General features: G+C 38.5%; 1 protein-coding gene across 1 annotated transcript in view; it reads left to right on the forward strand.

Annotated features, from left to right (window-relative positions):
- The window catches only part of GRIP2 (glutamate receptor interacting protein 2), a 276,423-nt gene that overhangs the window by 235,984 nt on the left and 21,489 nt on the right, over positions 1–18,950 (forward strand). The window contains exons 15-19 of the mRNA XM_070936883.1: positions 6,018–6,081; positions 7,287–7,432; positions 7,712–7,856; positions 13,773–13,912; positions 16,188–16,364. Coding sequence (XP_070792984.1) covers positions 6,018–6,081; positions 7,287–7,432; positions 7,712–7,856; positions 13,773–13,912; positions 16,188–16,364 — 672 coding nt within the window. The remainder of the gene's footprint in view (positions 1–6,017; positions 6,082–7,286; positions 7,433–7,711; positions 7,857–13,772; positions 13,913–16,187; positions 16,365–18,950) is intronic.

An 18,950-nucleotide genomic window follows, 5' to 3' on the forward strand; every position in this document is an offset into this window, starting at 1 on the left:
ATTACGATACACTTACATTACAAATACAAAAAGATTTGGACAACTGGACTAAATTACCAATATCATTAATTGGCAGAATTTCGACAATCAAAATGAATATATTACCCAAGTTACTTTATCTATTTCAAACAGTACCAATAAAATTAGGGAAAAAAATTCTTTGAACAATTAAATAAAATGACATCAAAATTTATATGGTCAGGGAAAAAACTGTGTATCAAATTCAAATTACTGCAAGATAGTAGGAAAAAAGGAGGTTTCAGTTTACCAGAATGGGAACTTTATTACCAAGCGGCATCCCTAACATGGCTTAAAGATTGGATACAACTTAAAAATAAACAAATACTAACGATAGAAGGCCATGACCTCCAGCTTGGTTGGCATGGCTTTCTTTGGGATGGGAAAAATAAATCACATACTTACTTTCAAAGACACATGTTAAGAGATGCCCCACTGAAAATTTGGGAAAAGATTAAAAAGAATCACTGTACGAAGGTCCCAATTTGGTTGTCTACAATGGAAGCAATGATACATCCAGATACCACAGATTTAGACAAAATGGTGAGATATTTAGAATTACTGAGAAGGGGGTATTCTAATTTGTACCTCAGTTCCATAATTTAGGCTCTCTTATCTTCTAAGCATCACTATCCAATATTAGCAGAAAAATTCCACCCTGGCTATATGAAGTAATAAACGTAGTACTGTAATGTAGTAGTACAATACACACAATGTAATTTTGTTGGTCTCCCAGGTGGGAATGAGAAGGGCATTGAAAGCATTGGCTTCCTTTTATCTAAAAGGACAACTAGCAGTAAATTATATGAAAAAAGCCAAAGTGTTGGTGTTTGCATGACACAACAGCAGGTTACATAAATGGCAAATTAATGGGACTTCAACAGAGCAGGTAAATACTTATAAATATCCTGGGGTGCAGTTCCAGGTTTTCTTATCTTAGAGCACACATTTTTTCTTATCAGGCAAGTATGGCCCAATGTAGCTCCACAGCTGTCTTAAGATTCTTCCATTCAAAGTGGGCACATTTTTATTCCTGTAGCTTGCAAGCTTTTCTTTGCTAGAGTAATCTCTCGGCTTCTTTATAGTGTTCCAATTTGCATTTTTACAAAGTTTAATATCCTGGAAACTACCTAGTCCAATTTTATAAGAGCACACAGCTCCAACTGGCATCAAGAATGTTGTTTTATGGTTAGAGACAGGTTTGGTTTCTGTGAGTATCAGAGCCTGGTTTTATCACTTTCATTTCTGGTTGAAATTGATTTTTCTCCTGTGGGATCTGTCTCTCCTGGTTTCGGGAGAATGTTTTAAATCAACCTGGATAACAAAGACTAATGGCAAAACTCCAGTCCTTAGGACATTCAAATCTATTGGGACTTGAAAATGCCTGGAGTCATCTTATACAACATCTCCGGGATTCTGATTTTCAAATGAGTTTAAGCCTAATATCCTAGAGTGATGGATTCTTCTCAAATGGTCAGGTTATCTCTTATCATCTTATCTCTCTTCAGTTTTGATTCTGAATTTTTTTTTTGAAGCTTTCACCTTGGCCAAGTTGGATGTACCATCCTCTGCAGTTCTGAGGGAGGTGATATAAAAAAATATCCCTTTTCAGTAGTGCTTATGCCCATGGGGAAATGGCTCTGCGAAATCCCTAAGCGATCTGCTCCTTTGTTGCTCTCTCTATAAAGAATCTAGGAAGATATGTATTTATCCCATTTTAAAGAACTACCCTGGTAGAGAGGACAATACCTATCTGTCATTGTTTCTCTCTGCCCAGGACTCTGATGTAACTTTCCAGATTGCCTGATTTTGTTTGTTGTATCCATCCTACTAAAGTTAAAGTTTAGCACAAATTTTGGAGATCACCACTGCTTTTTTTTAAAAAAAAAAATTACAGTCACAATAATAATATATATATTTTGTAATTTTATTAGATTCTTAAATGTTTTGTTAATATTTGCAAGTCTACGTATTTGGTTGTTGTACTTTCTGGTCCAAAGGCTGTAATAAAATTTTAATTTAATTTTTATACTTATTTCAGTCTTTCCCAACCTGGATATTTCTGGATATTTTAGTCTCTCAACAGTAGTAGCAAACCTAGCCAAAGATCAGGGAATCAGATTTATAAACTGAAGTAGGGACTTCTCCTGAATCCAGGCGAACCCGTAGTAGCCCATCTGTGGGTTTCTTTTCTTTTTCACTTTCCTCTTCTTTAGAGTGGCCAACCATGAACTCCAAGTTTGCTGTCTCCTATACTAAGGGAATGTTACACTTTGGGCTGGGTCCAGCCAACAGAATTAGAAGCTCAAGTCAATTCTTAAAGTATGGTCAAAGCATTCCCTCTTCCAACTTTTCCCCACAATAACCCTGTAAAATTGGTTGGGCTGAGAAAGGGAGTGACTGGCCCAGAGTCATCCAGTGAATTAGCTGAGAGTGAATATAAATTCACTCTCTGAATCTTCCAAGGATTAATTGGTAGAACCTTGACTGCTACACCATGCTGGCTCTCCACAGTGAGAGAATGGGTGCCAGGCTAAAGTATTCAGGCACTACTGAATGCCCTAAATTGGGGTGAGGTAGCAACAAGGCAATAAATGCAATTTTCTCTGTATCCGCATGTTTCATTGAAAGTCAGTTATCTCTGGCATTGCATCTCATTGTATCAGCCTGGTTCCCTTGCTGCTTCTGACTAGCTTGTCAACAGTTTTTTGGCTGGCCAACCACAGCCCTGGCATAATCCCAGTGATCAGAAACAACAATGATCATTTTGCTACATCTTGCCCAAAGAATCTATGCTCCCCCCCCAAAAAAGATCTTGGACTTTTAAAAATATTGAATCTCAAAATACATCAATTCATACTGGTTTGCTGTCATACTGAATCTCTAGTCTTAGACTGCATTTGTCAAGAATTTTGACAGCTGATTAAAACCCGAGATGATTCATTTTCCTCCAAAGATTCTTGCAGAACTCGCTTTAGCGGGATTTGTGGAGATTGCAAGGAGTTACAATTGTTGAAGTATTTCAACAATTAAATTGTGTTCCATTTAGGTCCATTATAACCCCATAGATATTAGGGCAAAGAATTTTGGTTTTTCTTTCTAATAGCTTTCCTATGATTTGGCAAGGTTGCAAATCTCTTTACTGATAATGGGGAAGCTTGCAGTTGATTGTCCCAAAGATGCTTTTTCAAAAGGCAACTGGACTTTCTTCGTTTTTGCTTGAAGACATTTCACTTCTCATCCAAGAACTTCCTCAGATCTGAAGAAGCTTCTTGGATGAAAAGTGAGACATCTTCATAAACATTTGCAATTGGTTGTTTACATCATAGTCTCTAGGACCTTCATTAGTCTGGAAACTAACACTTGCATCTATCTTCTTCCAATCTTGAATCTATAATTCAACATGCTAAGGCCTACTATGGTTTGTTCTGCTTTGCTACCAAGGTTCAACAATATATTCTCAAACCATCAACTTTTTTTAGGGTTGTGCCAATCTTCATAGGTTTGCTTTGCTTTTCAGGGTGGTTACCCAACTTGGAAACCCCTTGGAGTACACCAAACATCTTCCAGGTTGTTTGGCTGTGTGTGTGTATTGTAATATTTATTGTGCACTAAGCCGTCAACCTCCAAGTGTTTCAGACAGTACTGGGGAGAAGTTGCAAGAGCTTTGACAATGAGAATCATGTTGTTTCCACAGCATGAATCTTTTTATTGAAGCAAATCTAAGTCACCCACCTAGGACTGTTATTTACATCTCTGGGAAGTAATGAAAAATATTTTTTAAAAAGCACCCTCTCTTAACTTGGCTTTTCTCCCCTTGTTGGACTCCCTGTGGAAAAATAGGAGGATAGCCAAATATTCCATAGCTGTGAATAGCATATTCTATAAATAGTTATAGAAATGGAGTCCTTAAAAGGAAATGCAGCTAATTATATTTCAAGAATTGGAAGGTCTGCTGTAAATTTCATTTCTAACTGTGCTAGAAATGAAGCACTATTTCTGGCGAGCATCAGTTTCACGCATATTCATTCAGAATTCAGATTTGTCATGCTTTTATATTAATGGCCAATTTTTTAAAATGCATGAAATTAAGTGTTTAAAATCTTGAATATACTGTTTCATATAATATCTCTAAACTTTAACAATCTCTAATTTATTTTTATTTTATATTTTAGTGAAAGACAGGTTTAGCTTTAGTTCCCATCTTGCTTTTTAGCTCCCTGAGTAGGAATTAAGAATTTTACCATTTAATAATGTTAATTCCAGGTTAGGGAACTAAATTGCTATGTATTTAAAAAGTAAATTCAATGTGATGAATATGGGATATGTTTTAAACAGATTGATTGATTGATTGATTGATTGATTGATTATTTGCCATCAAATCAGTATTGACTCTTAACAGTTATATAGACAGACTTTCTCCAGAATGATCTGTAATCAACTACATTAAAAGGATTAGAAACAAGATCATGTGAAGTGTTAGTACCACTTGATAATGCTTTGGTAAGAGCACACTTGGAATATTGCATCTAGTTTTGGTCGCCACAATATAAAAAAGATGTTGACACTCTTGAATGCATGCAGAGAAGAGCAATAAAGATGATTAGGGTACTGGAGGCTAAAACATATGAAGAACGGTTGCAGGAACTGGGTATGTCTAAATTTAATGAAAAGAAGGACTAAGGGTGGCATGATAGCAGTGTTCCAATATCTCAGAGGTTGCCACAAAGAACAGAAGGTCAACCTATTCTCCAAAGCACCTGAAGGCAGGCAAGAAGCAATGGATGGAAACTAACCAAGGAGAGAATCAACCTAGAACTAAGGAGAAATTTCCTGACAGTTAGAACAATTAATCAGCGGAACGACTTGCCTTCAGAAGTTGTGGGTGCTCCATCATTGGAGGTTTTTAAGAAGAGATTGGTCAATCATTTGCCTGAAATTATTTATTTATTTATTTATTTATTTATTTATTTATTTATTTATTTATTTATTTATTTATTATATTTATATGCTGCCCTTCTCCGGAGACTCAGGGTGGCTTACAATGCGTTAAGCAATAGCCTTCATACTTTTGTATATTTTATACAAAGTCACCTTATTGCCCCCACAAACCGGGTCCTCATTTTACCCACCTTAGAAAGAATGGAAGGCTGAGTCGACCTTGAGCCTGGTGAGAATTGAACTCGCAGTAATTGCAGGCAGGTGGATGTTAAATGCTGCCTTAGTAGGAGGCATTAGCCTCCTACGCCACTCAGGCGTTGGGTTTCTTGCTTGAGCAGGGGGTTGGACTTGCTTGAGCAGGCGGTTGGACACCAAAGTCCCTTCCAATTCTGTTATTCTGGTCTTTCTTCCTTTCTTAGCCCTAACACATTTCCTCTTTCAACTGTTGTGATGCTCCCACAAAGCAAAGCATTGTGCCAACCTCACTCATAAACCTCTGATGGATATGGTGTGCCTCCTTCAAAATATTTATTGCCTCATTTTTTTCCATCAGTCACAACATAAGTGAATTCTACATAGGCATACTCTATATAGGGGACTGAATATTTGGCTCTTTAAAAAAGACTCTTGTCATATTGTTTCTTGGTTATCTTTCAGATCCATTTCTTCAACCATAATTTGCCACATCAATATGCTGCAACCAAAATTTACTCTCTCTTTCATGGGAAGAAAAGATGCTTAAAATATAACCTTGATTGCAGTTCTCAAAAGCACAACAAATATCCTTACTTTATGAATTTTATTAAACAGTAGTAGCTTGGGTTTAGATGTTTTTATTAAAGGGAAATTGAAAAAGGGAAATATATTATGTTGCTTCCTACTTTATATAATGTTTGGATTATATAGTTTTCTGCAACCTGGTGTGCTCTAATGGCCATAATGACTGGGAATTCTGCAGGAATGCCTGGTTGTGGAAGGCTGGTAATAGATAATTCTGAAGATTATCATGGACTCTAAATGCCTGGATTGAGTGTCTGCATGTATCTCTTCCTAAACAGCAAGCAGAAAGTCTGGTGAGCCTTTAATTATCTCTGATATCAAGAAGGGGAGCGTAGCACATAGGTGAGTGAATTACCTGTTTTCTTTTATTTCTGAATCTTAATAAACAATAGTAATGAATTTGTTCAAAAGATCTGTAATACTTCTCTATGACCTCAACCATCTTTCATACTTGTTCAGACTAATACTATACCAAAATCTGCCTTGGAAATGTTCTTCCCTTTAGAAAGAAGCATCTGTTTTTCTACCTTCTTCTCAAGGTGTCTGGGAATTTCTTTTAAATTCCTCTTCATAATGTTTGAGTTTCCTTTCTTGTTGTGATGGAGTTGATGTTTCACTTTCCCTTTGCAAAATTCTAAAGCAGCATTTCAGTATTGCTGGATGAGGAATTCTGGGAGTTGAAGTCCAGCCATCTGAAAGTTGCTGGGATTGAGAAAGACTGGGTTTAAAGCCTTTTGGTTGCCTGCCCTTCCCAATCTGAAGAACCCTAAAAGAAAGAGTCTTGCATTAATGTCTTCCTTTGGAACGTCATCTCAAGCATGAAGAGGCAAGAGAAATGAGAATTCTCAAGAGGTTGATTGAGAACAATCAACCCATGGAACAGAAGTTGCCTTCAGACGTTGTGGGAGCTTCATCACTGGAAGCTTTCAAGGAAGAGATTGGACTGCCATTTGTCAGAAATGGTGTAAGGTCTCCTGCTTGGGTGGGGAGTTGGACTAGATGACCTACAACGTTCCTTCCAACTCTGTTAATCTGGAGAAATGTTTGTGCAATGGAAGGCAATATAGCAGGATCCAATCTGGATCGATCACAGGAGTTCTGGCTTCCAAACTTTCGGACTAGCTGGAGAGAAGTTCCCTGAAAATAGGTTCCAGCATGAGTCCTAAAGCTCAGAAGACAAAACCTCTGCTCCTGGTGAATGACCCAGATTGGATCTTGCAACGTTCTCCTGGGACATGTATATTTGCCTTCATTTGGAAGACAATATAATTACATCTACACCTCTTGGCCTCTTTGTAGTTAAATTCAGTGCAAGGAGACTAGGAGAATTCTTCTGAGATTCTCTCTCTCTCTTTTTTTTTTAAAAAAAACATTTTCTAAAACAATTTTTTCCCTCCTTGAAAGACAGCTACAAAAAAAAATTTGGATGATTTTGTTTGCCCAACACTTATTTCATCATATCATCAACACTGTTAACACTTGAAAAGAACAAATGTTAACACTATTTAGAATGTTTTCTAAAAGATTTGTTTTCTCTTTGTATGCAGGACTGGCACCTTGGAGCCTGGAGACAAGCTGTTAGCTATTGATAATATCCGACTTGACAATTGCTCAATGGAAGACGCAGTGCAGATTTTAAAACAGTGTGAAGAACTTGTCAAATTGAAGATCAGGAAGGATGAGGATAACTCTGGTAAAAAAACTCTGAATTAATCTGTTGACAAAAAAAATCCTTTCGAAGACTAATGAGGTTGACAGATTGTGAATCAATATTGTTAATTAATATGCTTGCATATTCACACGCTACCCATATACAAACAGGCCCTTTCAAAAAGATTCGGAGGGCTGCAAGTTTCTTTGTGATTGACTGGAACTTCTTCTGAGCTTGGCCTTTCTATGACTTCTGTCATCATTATTCAGCCTTTATTTGCCTTCATTTGTGATTATTCAGCTTCTTTGTTCCTTTTAACAGATGAGCAAGAAACTACTGGGGCTATCATCTACACAGTGGAATTGAAGAGATATGGTGGGCCCCTGGGAATCACTATTTCAGGCACAGAAGAACCTTTTGACCCCATTGTCATTTCAGGCTTGACAAAACGAGGGCTGGCAGAAAGGTGAGTTGCAATTTGCAACCTTAGAGTCAGAGGCCTGGAGTGTCACTGCAGGCTTCAGCTTCCAAAGAAGCTGATATTATTATCAGCTAATAACTCTGTTATTATAATCAGTTAATAACTCTGTTATTAACAGAATAACAGAGTTGGAAGGGACCTTGGAGGTTGTTCTAGTCCAGGGGCCTGCAACCTTAAACACTCAAAGAGCCATTTGGACCCATTTCCCAAAGAAAAGAAGCCACAAAACCCTTCCCATGCCTGACTATTTCTTGAGCAGCCACAAAACTAGCATATGTAGTTGAATTAAATGTTCTGTTTTCTTCTGAAACTTTTCTTGGATTTATCTACGGTTGGCTTACTGTTGGAAGAAACATCCTTCTGGGTTCTGCTCCAAGTGGGGAAAAAGACACTGGAAACATGGAGACTGCTTGGAAAGATGGTTTAATGGTGGACAGGAGGCTTGAATTCCTGAACAGAAAAGGGGAGATACAGCGAGTTTTCGGGTTTTATGCTCTCTCTGGCTTTCAACTTCCTGGGGCCCAGAAAGAGTACCCTGACTGGTTGTCAGACTCCCAGGGGGTGGGGGTCTTAGCTAGCCTTGCTGGCGATGGTCACATGTACTTCCCAGGCCACATGCTTCCCAGGTCACATGTGGTGAGTTTCTGCTGCTATTGTGTAGAGGGCTAATCCTATCTTTGTTGGATCTTTGGCAATTCCTACTATGGCTCTGCCTGAAGGAGGTAGATCTTTGTTATATAGAATAGACTGGCCCAGGCCTTAATGGCCCATTGACAAAGGGTGGTGGCAGGAAGATGGGAGCTGCTTCAAAACATGCTTATCCATTTCTCATCCAGGGAAATATAATATTCTGCCTTTTTCATATTTCCTAAAATATTTCATTCTTCCAGGAGAGGGGTGGGTGCTAACTTCCTACACTGCCAAGGGTTGAAAAGCTCTATAAATTGCGTGCCAGCGGATGTCGTACATTGGCGGTTGTGACGCATATTTTGAGTGACAGGGAGCCACAGCAGAGGGGTGAAAGAGCCACATGCGGCTCCAGAGCCGTAGGTTGCTGACCCCTGTTCTAGTCCACCCCCCACCCCCCGCTGAAGCAGGAGACCCTATACCATTCCAGACAAATGGTTGTCCAATCTCTTCTTAAAAGCCTAAAGTGATGGAGCACCCAGAACTTCTGAAGACAAGCCATTAATTGTTCTGACTGTTAGGAAATTTCTTCTTATTTCTAGGTTGGTTCTCTCCTGCTCACTTTCCATTGAATGATCTGAAAAACAAGATCGTATGATAGATTTTTCTAAACATTCAGCCTCTTGGATAGCACAGGCGTCCATACTGTGTTGATAATGTTATGGACATTTGTTAGTTTTATGTAGATATGTGCACCAGGGAAATCAGTTTAAGACACCCTATTTGAAAAGTTCCATTGCTTTACCTTTCTTGTTTGCTACTTTTCCCTAAAAAAAAACCAAAAACCCTTTGTATCCTGGCAGATTGAAAGACAAGATTGGAAAAAGAGAGAAAGGAGATGAAAAATAACCAGGGTCCAAAGATTTATTTAACAGATACTTTGTGTAATCCTAAACATACCATAACAATAATTAAAAGTCAGATTAATATTCAAACCCACATGAGAAACTTTACCAAAGAAGAAAATACTGTTGCTGTTGTTGTTGTTGTTGTTGTTGTTGTTGTTGTTGTTGTTGTTTTAACATTCAAAGATATTCCTCCTAAATTGGCTTTGATTACCTGTTATTTGTTCTGGTGCTCAGGATTAGACCCAAATATAGTCTTATATAGGGGCTCCCCTATACATTGAGCTCAGTGGAACTTAAGACTTGAGTCTATCTTTATAGCTTAGGAGTTGGAACATCGGCACATAACACAAGCAAAACAAAACCCTAAGAAATTGCTTCCATGCACCCTCACATAATTGATTGATTGATTAATCATGTACCATCAAAATCATTTTCAACTCCTAGGGATCACATAACTTTTTAGTGTGGCCACCTAGGTCACACCAATATTTCAGATTTGCAAAATAACGTAAGGGGTGGGTGGGGGGATTCAGAGTATGGGGAAATCGGATTTCTTTCTAAATTGGGTTTTTTGGGGGGGAGGGGGTAGTAGTAGTTGGTGATAGTAGTTTTGCAGATCTGAGTTTACAGTACAATGTTAAGATTGTTGTAAGGATAACATTACAATGTTAACATGTTCCCTTCCTCCAAGAAAGAGGAAACCTCACTCTAGTTTTCAGCAGTCATAGTTAATTGGGTTCTTAGCTGCAAAAAACAAATGTGGGATGGGACACACTCTTGGTCCAGCCGTTAGACTGCTTTACTAGCTGGTCTGCCTAGAGGTGGCTTATCATCAAGATGCCATCAAGAGTCCTTCCTCTGTGAGGAAGATGAGCAGTTGAAAAATATGATCATAGATAGATAGATAGATAGATAGATAGATAGATAGATAGATAGATAGATAGATATAGAGCAGGGGTGTCAAATTCGATTTCATTGAGGGCCGCATCAGGGTTGTGTTTGACCTCAGGGGCGTGGCCAGGGTGGGCATGGCTAGCATGACATCACTCATGTCAGGGGGCGCCTGTGGTGGCCCAAGCACTCTGCCAGTGAAAACAGGCTCCCAAGCTCCATTTTCTGCTGCAACAGCCTCCTGCAACCCTCTGCCAGTGAAAACAGAGCTTGGGAGGGGGGGGGCTACCCTCTCAAGCTCTGTTTTCGCTAGCAGAGGCACCACGGGCCGGTCCTTCATTGTTTCCAGGGCAGCCCTACGTGCCAGATCTAAGCACCTTGAGTTTGACACCCTTGAGATAGAGAGATAGAGAGACAGACAGACAGATGAACAAACAGACAGACAGACAGACAAATAGAGACAGACAGACAGACAGACAGACAGACAGACAGACAAGATACACTAGAGCAGTAGTCCCCAACCTTTCCAGGTCCATGGACCAGCAGCGGTGTCAGTGGGGGTGGGGGGACAGAGAGGGGATAGTTTCATGTGCACGTCCGCCGCTTGCACAAATGAAGCTTCATGCACTCACACACCTGCCCATGACTTGCACCATCCAGTTCCCAACAGGCTGCAGACCAGTACCAGGCCATGGTTTGGGATTGGGGACCCCTGCACTAAAGGAAACACTGTTCCAAGGTACAGATGTCCCTTGGACACAGATCTACCATTTTTTCCCTCTATAATATATCCTCAGCATACATGTATTCTCATGTAGAAGCTGGGATAGGGGGGACTTATTCTGAGGCACTTGTCTGTAGAGTTATCTGCCTGGTTTCTATACATGTTGGCCAGGCCAGACTTCCACAATTGCTAACAGAAATGACATAAGAAACTGTTCAGTAGAAGAATAAGGAAATATTCCCATTAACACAGCTAGAAATGTTGTCCTAAAATTCAATCGAGGGACTTAGCCAGAATTCCTAGGATGCTACCAAGCTAATAAAGGCTGACCATTGTTAATGGTTTCTAAAGGCTGAATCTCTACCTTGTCTTTTTGACTTTGTTAAGGACCTGATGATTCCAAACTAAGTTAATTCTTGAGTTGCTTCTGTTATCTTTCTGAGCCAACAGTGCCATCTTATGGTGGCCCATTAACAATGTAGTTGTTGCAATATTCCCACGGCTCCCACTCCTCCTGTTTATGTCATCCTATAGCCTGGATTTCTTCGGCTTTGAAGCCAAGAAAGTAGTACAGAAGGCATCCAAATTTTAATTTCCCTTCAAAGTCTTGTGACTACTTGAGCTTTTCACTTCAAGTCCACCACCCAGCAAGGATAAAATAAAAGCTTTTTGAATATACACTGCTCTATTGAATATCTCTGTTTTGCTCTTTGATTGAGCCACAGTGACCTCTATTGTTCAGTTATGAAATTAATATACAGTACTGTATTGTACTAACTCCCCTCTCCCCTCCAAAATCCATTCCAAACCTTTTAACTGCTGGAATATAATACGAATTTGTCCACAGACAGGATTTGGAATATTAATTGCATGTCAGGGTACAAAGGTTTTGTTTTCTGTAGCAAAAAACCATATGGTGTTCTTTTGTTTGTATATGCTTTCAGTAAAAATCATTAGCCATAAAAGACAATGCAGGAAAGGAAAGACTTAAGCCAATAAAGCAATTTTATTACAGTCTTAGGTCAGCATATATACCTAAAGTCTTGTGTGTTTCATAAATATAGGAAGGAAGATCCTTGGGGTGGAAGTGGGGAATTGATGCAATATACCTAAAAACCATTATTTTTCCATTTCTGACTGAAAGCACATCTAAAGGCAAGTGGAAGGGAATATATTTTTTTTCTCTTGCTATCCAGTAGAAGCTGTCTAGAAGTGAGTGGAATCTATATTGTAAGAGTTAGTCACTGTCCAACCTATTCCATAGACAAGTGTTTCTCAACCTGAGCAACTTTAAGAGGGGTGGTCTTCCACTCCCACCCCTCAGGTCAAGAAACACTGCCAAATCAAAAAAAACCTGATTCCAGAGGAAAACTAGAAGACTTTATTGATAAGGGCTCTCATAACAGTTGTTTACAAGCCTGCCTGTGTTTTCCCTTCCCTTCCCTTCCCTTCCTTTAATACAGAGGTCTTCAAACTTAGCAGCTTTAAGGCTTGTGGACTTCAACTCCCAGAATTCGCCATCCAGAATAGTTGGCTGAGGAACTCTGGGAGTTGAAGTCCACAAATCTTAAAGCTGCCAAGTTTGAAGACCTCTGCTTTAATATCACAGGAATTAGAGGCAGCCAATCAGAATCTTTTAGAGCAGGGGTCTCCAACCTTGGCAACTTTAAGACTTGTGGACTTCAACTCCCAGAATTCCTCAGCCAGCAAAGCTGGCTGGAGAATTCTGGGAGTTGAAGTCCACAAGCCTTAAAGCTCTCAAGTTTGAAGACCTCTGTATTAAAGGAAGGGAAGGGAAAACACAGGGAAAACAGGGGCAGGCTTGTAAACAACTGTTATGATAGCCCTTATCAATAAAGTGTTCAAGTTTTCCCTGGCTGAGGAACTCTGGGAGTTGAAGTCTTAAAGTTGCCAAGGTTGGAGAGCCCAGTTTTAGAGTATTGTTTTGCCTCTCTGGGCCCTAGACATACAGTACTTCTGCATCTGTTGTTGCCTTAATCGTTTCTGGATGGCTTCTCCAAGGTCATCGTCAGCCCCAGTAGAAAACGAAATCCACATACAATCATAATTGTACTTTATTGAGTTTAGCTATAATAACAGAATCCTGCAAGTCTGATTGTGATGTACCTCCTCCCCTTATACTCCAGTGAAATAGGGTGGTGATTTCCTGAGTCATTTCTGAATATGATCTGAATGTTGCAAACTTCAAATAGATCCCTGTTCTGCCCCCATCTTCAATTGCCTAGACAATGGATCTTGTGTATCTCCATCAAGGCAATCTTCCTTACCTTCTACCGTCACAGTAGCCTTTAGCCCCATCCCAAGCATCCTAAAATTAAGTTTGAAGCCATTTTAAAAATTAAAAATGGCCGAACCATTATGAGATCTTGACATTTCATCTAATTCTAGGCTCTTTCTTAAGATATGACAAATCATCATCATCATCATCATCATCTCCAGGTTAAGATTTTGACCAATTTCATTTCTGATATGAAATTGTTGAGTTATTCCTTGGTTATTATTTTATTAATGTGAATACGTACACAGTAGAATTTCTCTTCCCAGTATAAATCACAGGAACGATGAATGATGAATGGCTGGAAATCTATACATCATTATGGATTTTATTTTCATATTTTTCTTCAGATGTCCATAGTATTCTCTGTCTTATAATTGACGGTAGATGGATGGATTTTTAAATGAAATTGCTGCCATGCGTCACAGCTGAAGTTTCCTTTACTTTTTCCTTAGAACTGGAGCGATCCACATAGGAGATCGGATATTAGCTATTAATAATGTCAGCCTTAAAGGGAAGCCCCTAAGCGAAGCCATTCATCTACTCCAAATGGCTGGAGAGACAGTAACGCTAAAAATCAAAAAGCAAACCGAAAGTAAGTTTTTAATTTTTTTAATTAATTAATTTAAATCAATATCGCTCTGAATTACAGGTAGTCCTCGACTTATAACAGTTTGTTTACTGACCATTCGAAGGTACAACATCATTGAAAAAAAGTAATTTATGACCATTTTTCACACTTAAAACCATTAAAGCATCCCCATAGTCATGTGATCAAAATTCAGATGCTTGGCAACTGGCTCATATTTACGACGATTGCAGTCTCCCAGGGTCATGTGATCACCTTTTGCGAACTTCTGACAGGAAAAGTCAATGGGGAATTCAGATTCACTTAACAACCAGGTTACTAATTTAACAAGTGCAGTGATTCACTTAACAACTGTGGCAAGAGAGGTCGTAAAATGGGGGAAAATGCACTTAACAAATGTCTCACTTAGTGACAGAAATTGTGGGCTCAATTGTGGTCATATGTTGAGGACTACCTGTATGCCTATCTCTTAAGGATGCAGAGAAAAGATTTTTTTTCTCTGAATTTCACACTTCACACTTTCTCTGAACTTTACACCTCCTTTAAAAGAAAGTGCAATGCAATGTTTTCCTCTCACACAAGTTTTCTTGTCTTTAATTTATTTATTTATTTATTTATTTATTTATTTATTTATTTATTTATTTATTTATTTATTCCATTTCTATAGCCTGGCTGCGGTATTTGGCAAGTGGTTCACCATTGCTGAGAGAAACTGACTGGCCCAAGGTCACCCAGCTAGCTTTGTGCCTAAGACTAGAACTCACAGTCTCCCTTAACGATTACACCAAACTGGGACATGCTTGTTCTCTCTGCCTCTCTCTGTCTCTCTCCCCCTTCCTCCCTCCCTCTTATAGTTTTTATAAATTAGATTTTTTAAAGACAACAATACAAATTTCACAAAAGAAATAAAGAAAGTAAAATAGTGAATAGATAAGGAAGGAATAGAGAAAAGGAGAAAAGAAAAATATTTATTAAACATGTGGCTTCTGGTCTTTGTATTTGCTCTTAATAGGCAGCAGATCTAAAACACTATGTCTCTTGAGCATTGCTGGACAGCCCTCCAGAACCCCATTTGCAGCCATGAAGTGGACAACACAAAGTCTTGCTGAAGTTTATAGAAATCCATTTCACCTCTTAAAAACTCTCAGACAGCACCTCTTAAAAGTCAGGTGTTCTCTTGCAACTTCAGAAATATCCCGAATTGGAATTTTCAGTGCCATTTCAGTAGAGTTACCGTAAGCAACTTCATCCATCCTCATAACAAATTTATATTTGTCTTTTTGCCTAGAAAAGATTCTAAGATTAAAAACAAATTGTCCAGATGATGTTAGCTTAAATGTTCAGAAATGCCATCATCAAATGCAAAAATCGTTTGCCTAGAAATAAGTTTCTAGTTGATTTCATTCAATTTTAAATAAATGTACTTAAACTCATATTGGCAGCAGACATCTGCTTTTAACTCTAGAAAAGTGAATTTAGACTAACAGAGTTGGAAGGGACCTTGGAGGTCTTCTAGTCTAACCCCCTGCTTAGGCAGGAAACCCTACACCACTTCAGACAAATGGTTATCCAACATCTTCTTAAAAACTTCCAGTGTTGGAGCATTTACAACTTCTGGAGGCAAGTTGTTCCACTGAATAATTGTTCTGTCAGGAAATTTCTCCTTAGTTCTAAATTGCTTCTCTCCTTGATTAGTTTCCACCCATTGCTACTTGTTCTTCCCTCAGGTGCTTTGGAGAATAGCTTGACTCCCTCTTCTTTGTGGCAGCCTCTGAGATATTGGAGACACTGCTATCATGTCACCCCTAGTCCTTCTTTTCATCAAACTAGACATACCTAGTTCCTCATATGTTCTTCATATATTTTAGCCTCCAGTCCCCTAATCATCTTTGTTGCTCTTCTCTGCACTCTTTCCAGAGTCTCCACATCTTTTCTACATCATGGCGACCAAAACTGGATGCAGTATTCCAAGTATGGCCTTACCAAGGCATTATAAAGTGGTATTAACACTTCACTTCAAGTGCTGTTTGTGCATTTCTTATCAATTATGGCACACAAGTTGAGGCTAAAAAAGTTAAGAAAAAAGGAAAAGCTCCTTGACCTTACTGCAATACTGAAACATCCTGTGTCATCTATGAGATGTAGCATTAGGCCCACATCCTGTGAAACTCATGCACATTAGTTTGTTGTCATAATAGCATGCAGTATAAAAGACACCAAACAAATTGTGGAATATCACTAACATTTTGTGCCTCCATGTGCATCTTTCTTTGGATTCCAGGGACTTTTCCTCAAAAATCTGGGAGTATGACTGAGGTTAGTGACCTAGAGGATGATTTGACTGATTCTCAGAAAACTAGCAAGCTCTCTGAGGTGTATTCCACCACGATCCCTAGTGTGGATAGTGCTATGGAATCCTGGGATGGTTCGGGTATTGACACAGGCTATGGAAGCCAAGGTAAGTTGAACTTCCTGTTCCTTTGTGTGAGTATGTGCGTCAATACACACACTTTATTGTAATTCATTTCTGATATTTGTATTCTACAACTGTGTTATGGGTTTTTGAGGGTCTTTCAAAAAACAATGTGTCTGTTCAACTAGATTGACTATATCCCTGCTGTACTTACTCTTGACACTATTATGAAGTCAGGTCACTCAAAACCTTAAAAGAAAGTTCATCAAAATACCAAACAAACATCAGTTCCCTGTATTTCCAACAGATGGTGACCAATTGCCTCAGTAATGTTGGAAAAAAGTATATTAAGTTTATAGGGTTTATACAAGAGTGACAACTTGTGCTGGTCTCACACAAAATTCACGTGCAGCAGTGTACATTCTCTTCTATGGCCTTGGCCAATTGGATGTATTTCAATAAGTTGCTCAACAAAGGATAATATTTACTTTACAAATGTACAAGTAGTACATTCACTAGAATGCCTTCAAAGGTTACTCTTCTCTACCTGGCCCTCTCCAACTTCCTTGCGCTACAATTCTCATAGTTTCCAGCTAGCGTGACAATGTCATGGTAGATGGGAATAATTGAGGATGGAGGAATGATGAAAACGAGAGATGTGTGTTATACATATAGTAGTGGCCAAAATTGTGGAAACCTTTTGGGAAAAGTGTATTTTCTAAAAATTTTCTAAAATAACACCACTTTTTTTTGGAGTAGTACCAGGGCGATGGTGGTGGGTGGTTTGGAGAACCAGTAGCAAAAATCCCTGCGTGTCTCCCCCCCCCCTCCATGCCCAGATGAGCCACACGATCATCAGAGGCTGTTTTTTTTTACTTTTAAAAGCATTTTTTCTACAACCTCTTTGGCTGAAAAAATGCTTTTAAGAGTAAAAAAAAAAAAAGCCTCTGATAGGTCAGAAGCTTTTAAAAGCATTTTTTCTACAACCTCTTTGGCCGAAGAGGTTGTAGAAAAAAATGCTTTTAAAAGCCTCTGACGATCCCAGCTTAGTTGCCTGGTCATCAGAGGTTTTTAAAAGCATTTTTTTACAACCTCTTCGACTGAAGAGATTGTAGAAAAAATGCTTTTAAAAGTAAAAAAAAAAAAGTTGGCCACGCCCACCCAGTCACATTACCCCACCACCAAACCACGCCCACAGAACCTGTAGTAACAAATTTTACATTTCACCACTGAGTAGTACCATAAAATTATATATCAATGGAAAGATAATTTAATCAAAAATGAAATGCACTAACTTTTATGAAGGATTTGCTATTAGAATAGCAGTTACAGTATAAAGAAGAAAAGTGAAACACATAGAAACAATTAGATACAAAAATTATCACCATAGAAAAAATGAGATATGCAAAAATTATCACTATGGCAGTTAATACTTAGCTGGGTAACCTTTTGCATGGATTATGGCCTTACAACTTCTTCCCATGGAGTGAACCAGGTCTTTTAGTTCTGCAGCTGTTATAATTTGAAACCAAGATTGAATGATTGCTTCTATTAACTGGGTTTTATTGCTGAGTCGCTTCTGACTAACAAGTTTCTTTAGACGGCTCCATAGATTTTCAATTGGGTTAAGGTCTGGGCTAATCCCAGGCCATTCCAGCAGTGAAATATGATTATCTTGAAACTCCAAAAAAAGGTGATGTTATTAGCCATTAAACCTCAAAAATACAATTTTCCCAAAAGGTTTCCACAATTTTGGCCACTACTGTACCTAAACATATATTAATACTAGGCATGATGAATACACAATGCATTCTACAATTGGCCTGTTCTTTTTTTCCTCTTTTTTTAACAAGAAGATAAGAAATGTTCTCTTTCTCTCTCTCTCTCTCTCTTTTTTTTTTCTATTTGACCAGGTCAGAATAATTTTAGGATATAGAATTCTTTGTTGACTATCACAATTGGGGATGTAGTGATGAGGCATGCAAATCACAATATTAAATTCAATCTGGACCTTTTTATTATTCCATTCTATAAATTTCTCTTGTTTTCATGGATGCTATGATTCATTCTACAAAGATATACACTTTGTTTACGGATGTTTGGATATGGAATGAACAAATTGTTTTGGCAGTCACCCCATCCTAAGTATTGGGAATGCTGTGGATGGCATTCCTTCACTCATTTCAAGCCAGTTGCCAAAGAAAACTGATCAGGGTGATGTGGTTAGGACATGGGATATAATGATCCAAAACTGAAGGTTAGAAGTTCATTTCAAACCATAGAAATCCACTAGGCATTTCACTATCCTACTTCACAGGATTATTTTTCTGGAAATACTGTTGGAAAAGAAAATGAAGCATAGTTTGCTGCCTTGAAATTCTGGTGGAAATGAACAAAGGAGTGGCTGGAATAATTGCATAAAAGAGGAGGAAAGCTTTTGATTGCATAATTATGGTGGCCACCTTGAGTTTTTAAAAATCTCGTCTCCACAAACCCCTCTGTCCACAAATTTCTAATATTAACTAACAGCCTTAAACATCTTTTTAAGGGGGAAATTGGGTATCACGAGCAAATAAATGGACAACACATACACTAGAGGAAGAAAACACATGCTTCTGAATACTGCCCATC

Source organism: Pituophis catenifer, unplaced genomic scaffold, assembly GCF_029215685.1.
Source record: "Pituophis catenifer annectens isolate HBS135680 unplaced genomic scaffold, rPitCat1.0.hap2 SCAF_2, whole genome shotgun sequence".
NCBI lineage: Eukaryota > Metazoa > Chordata > Lepidosauria > Squamata > Colubridae > Pituophis > Pituophis catenifer.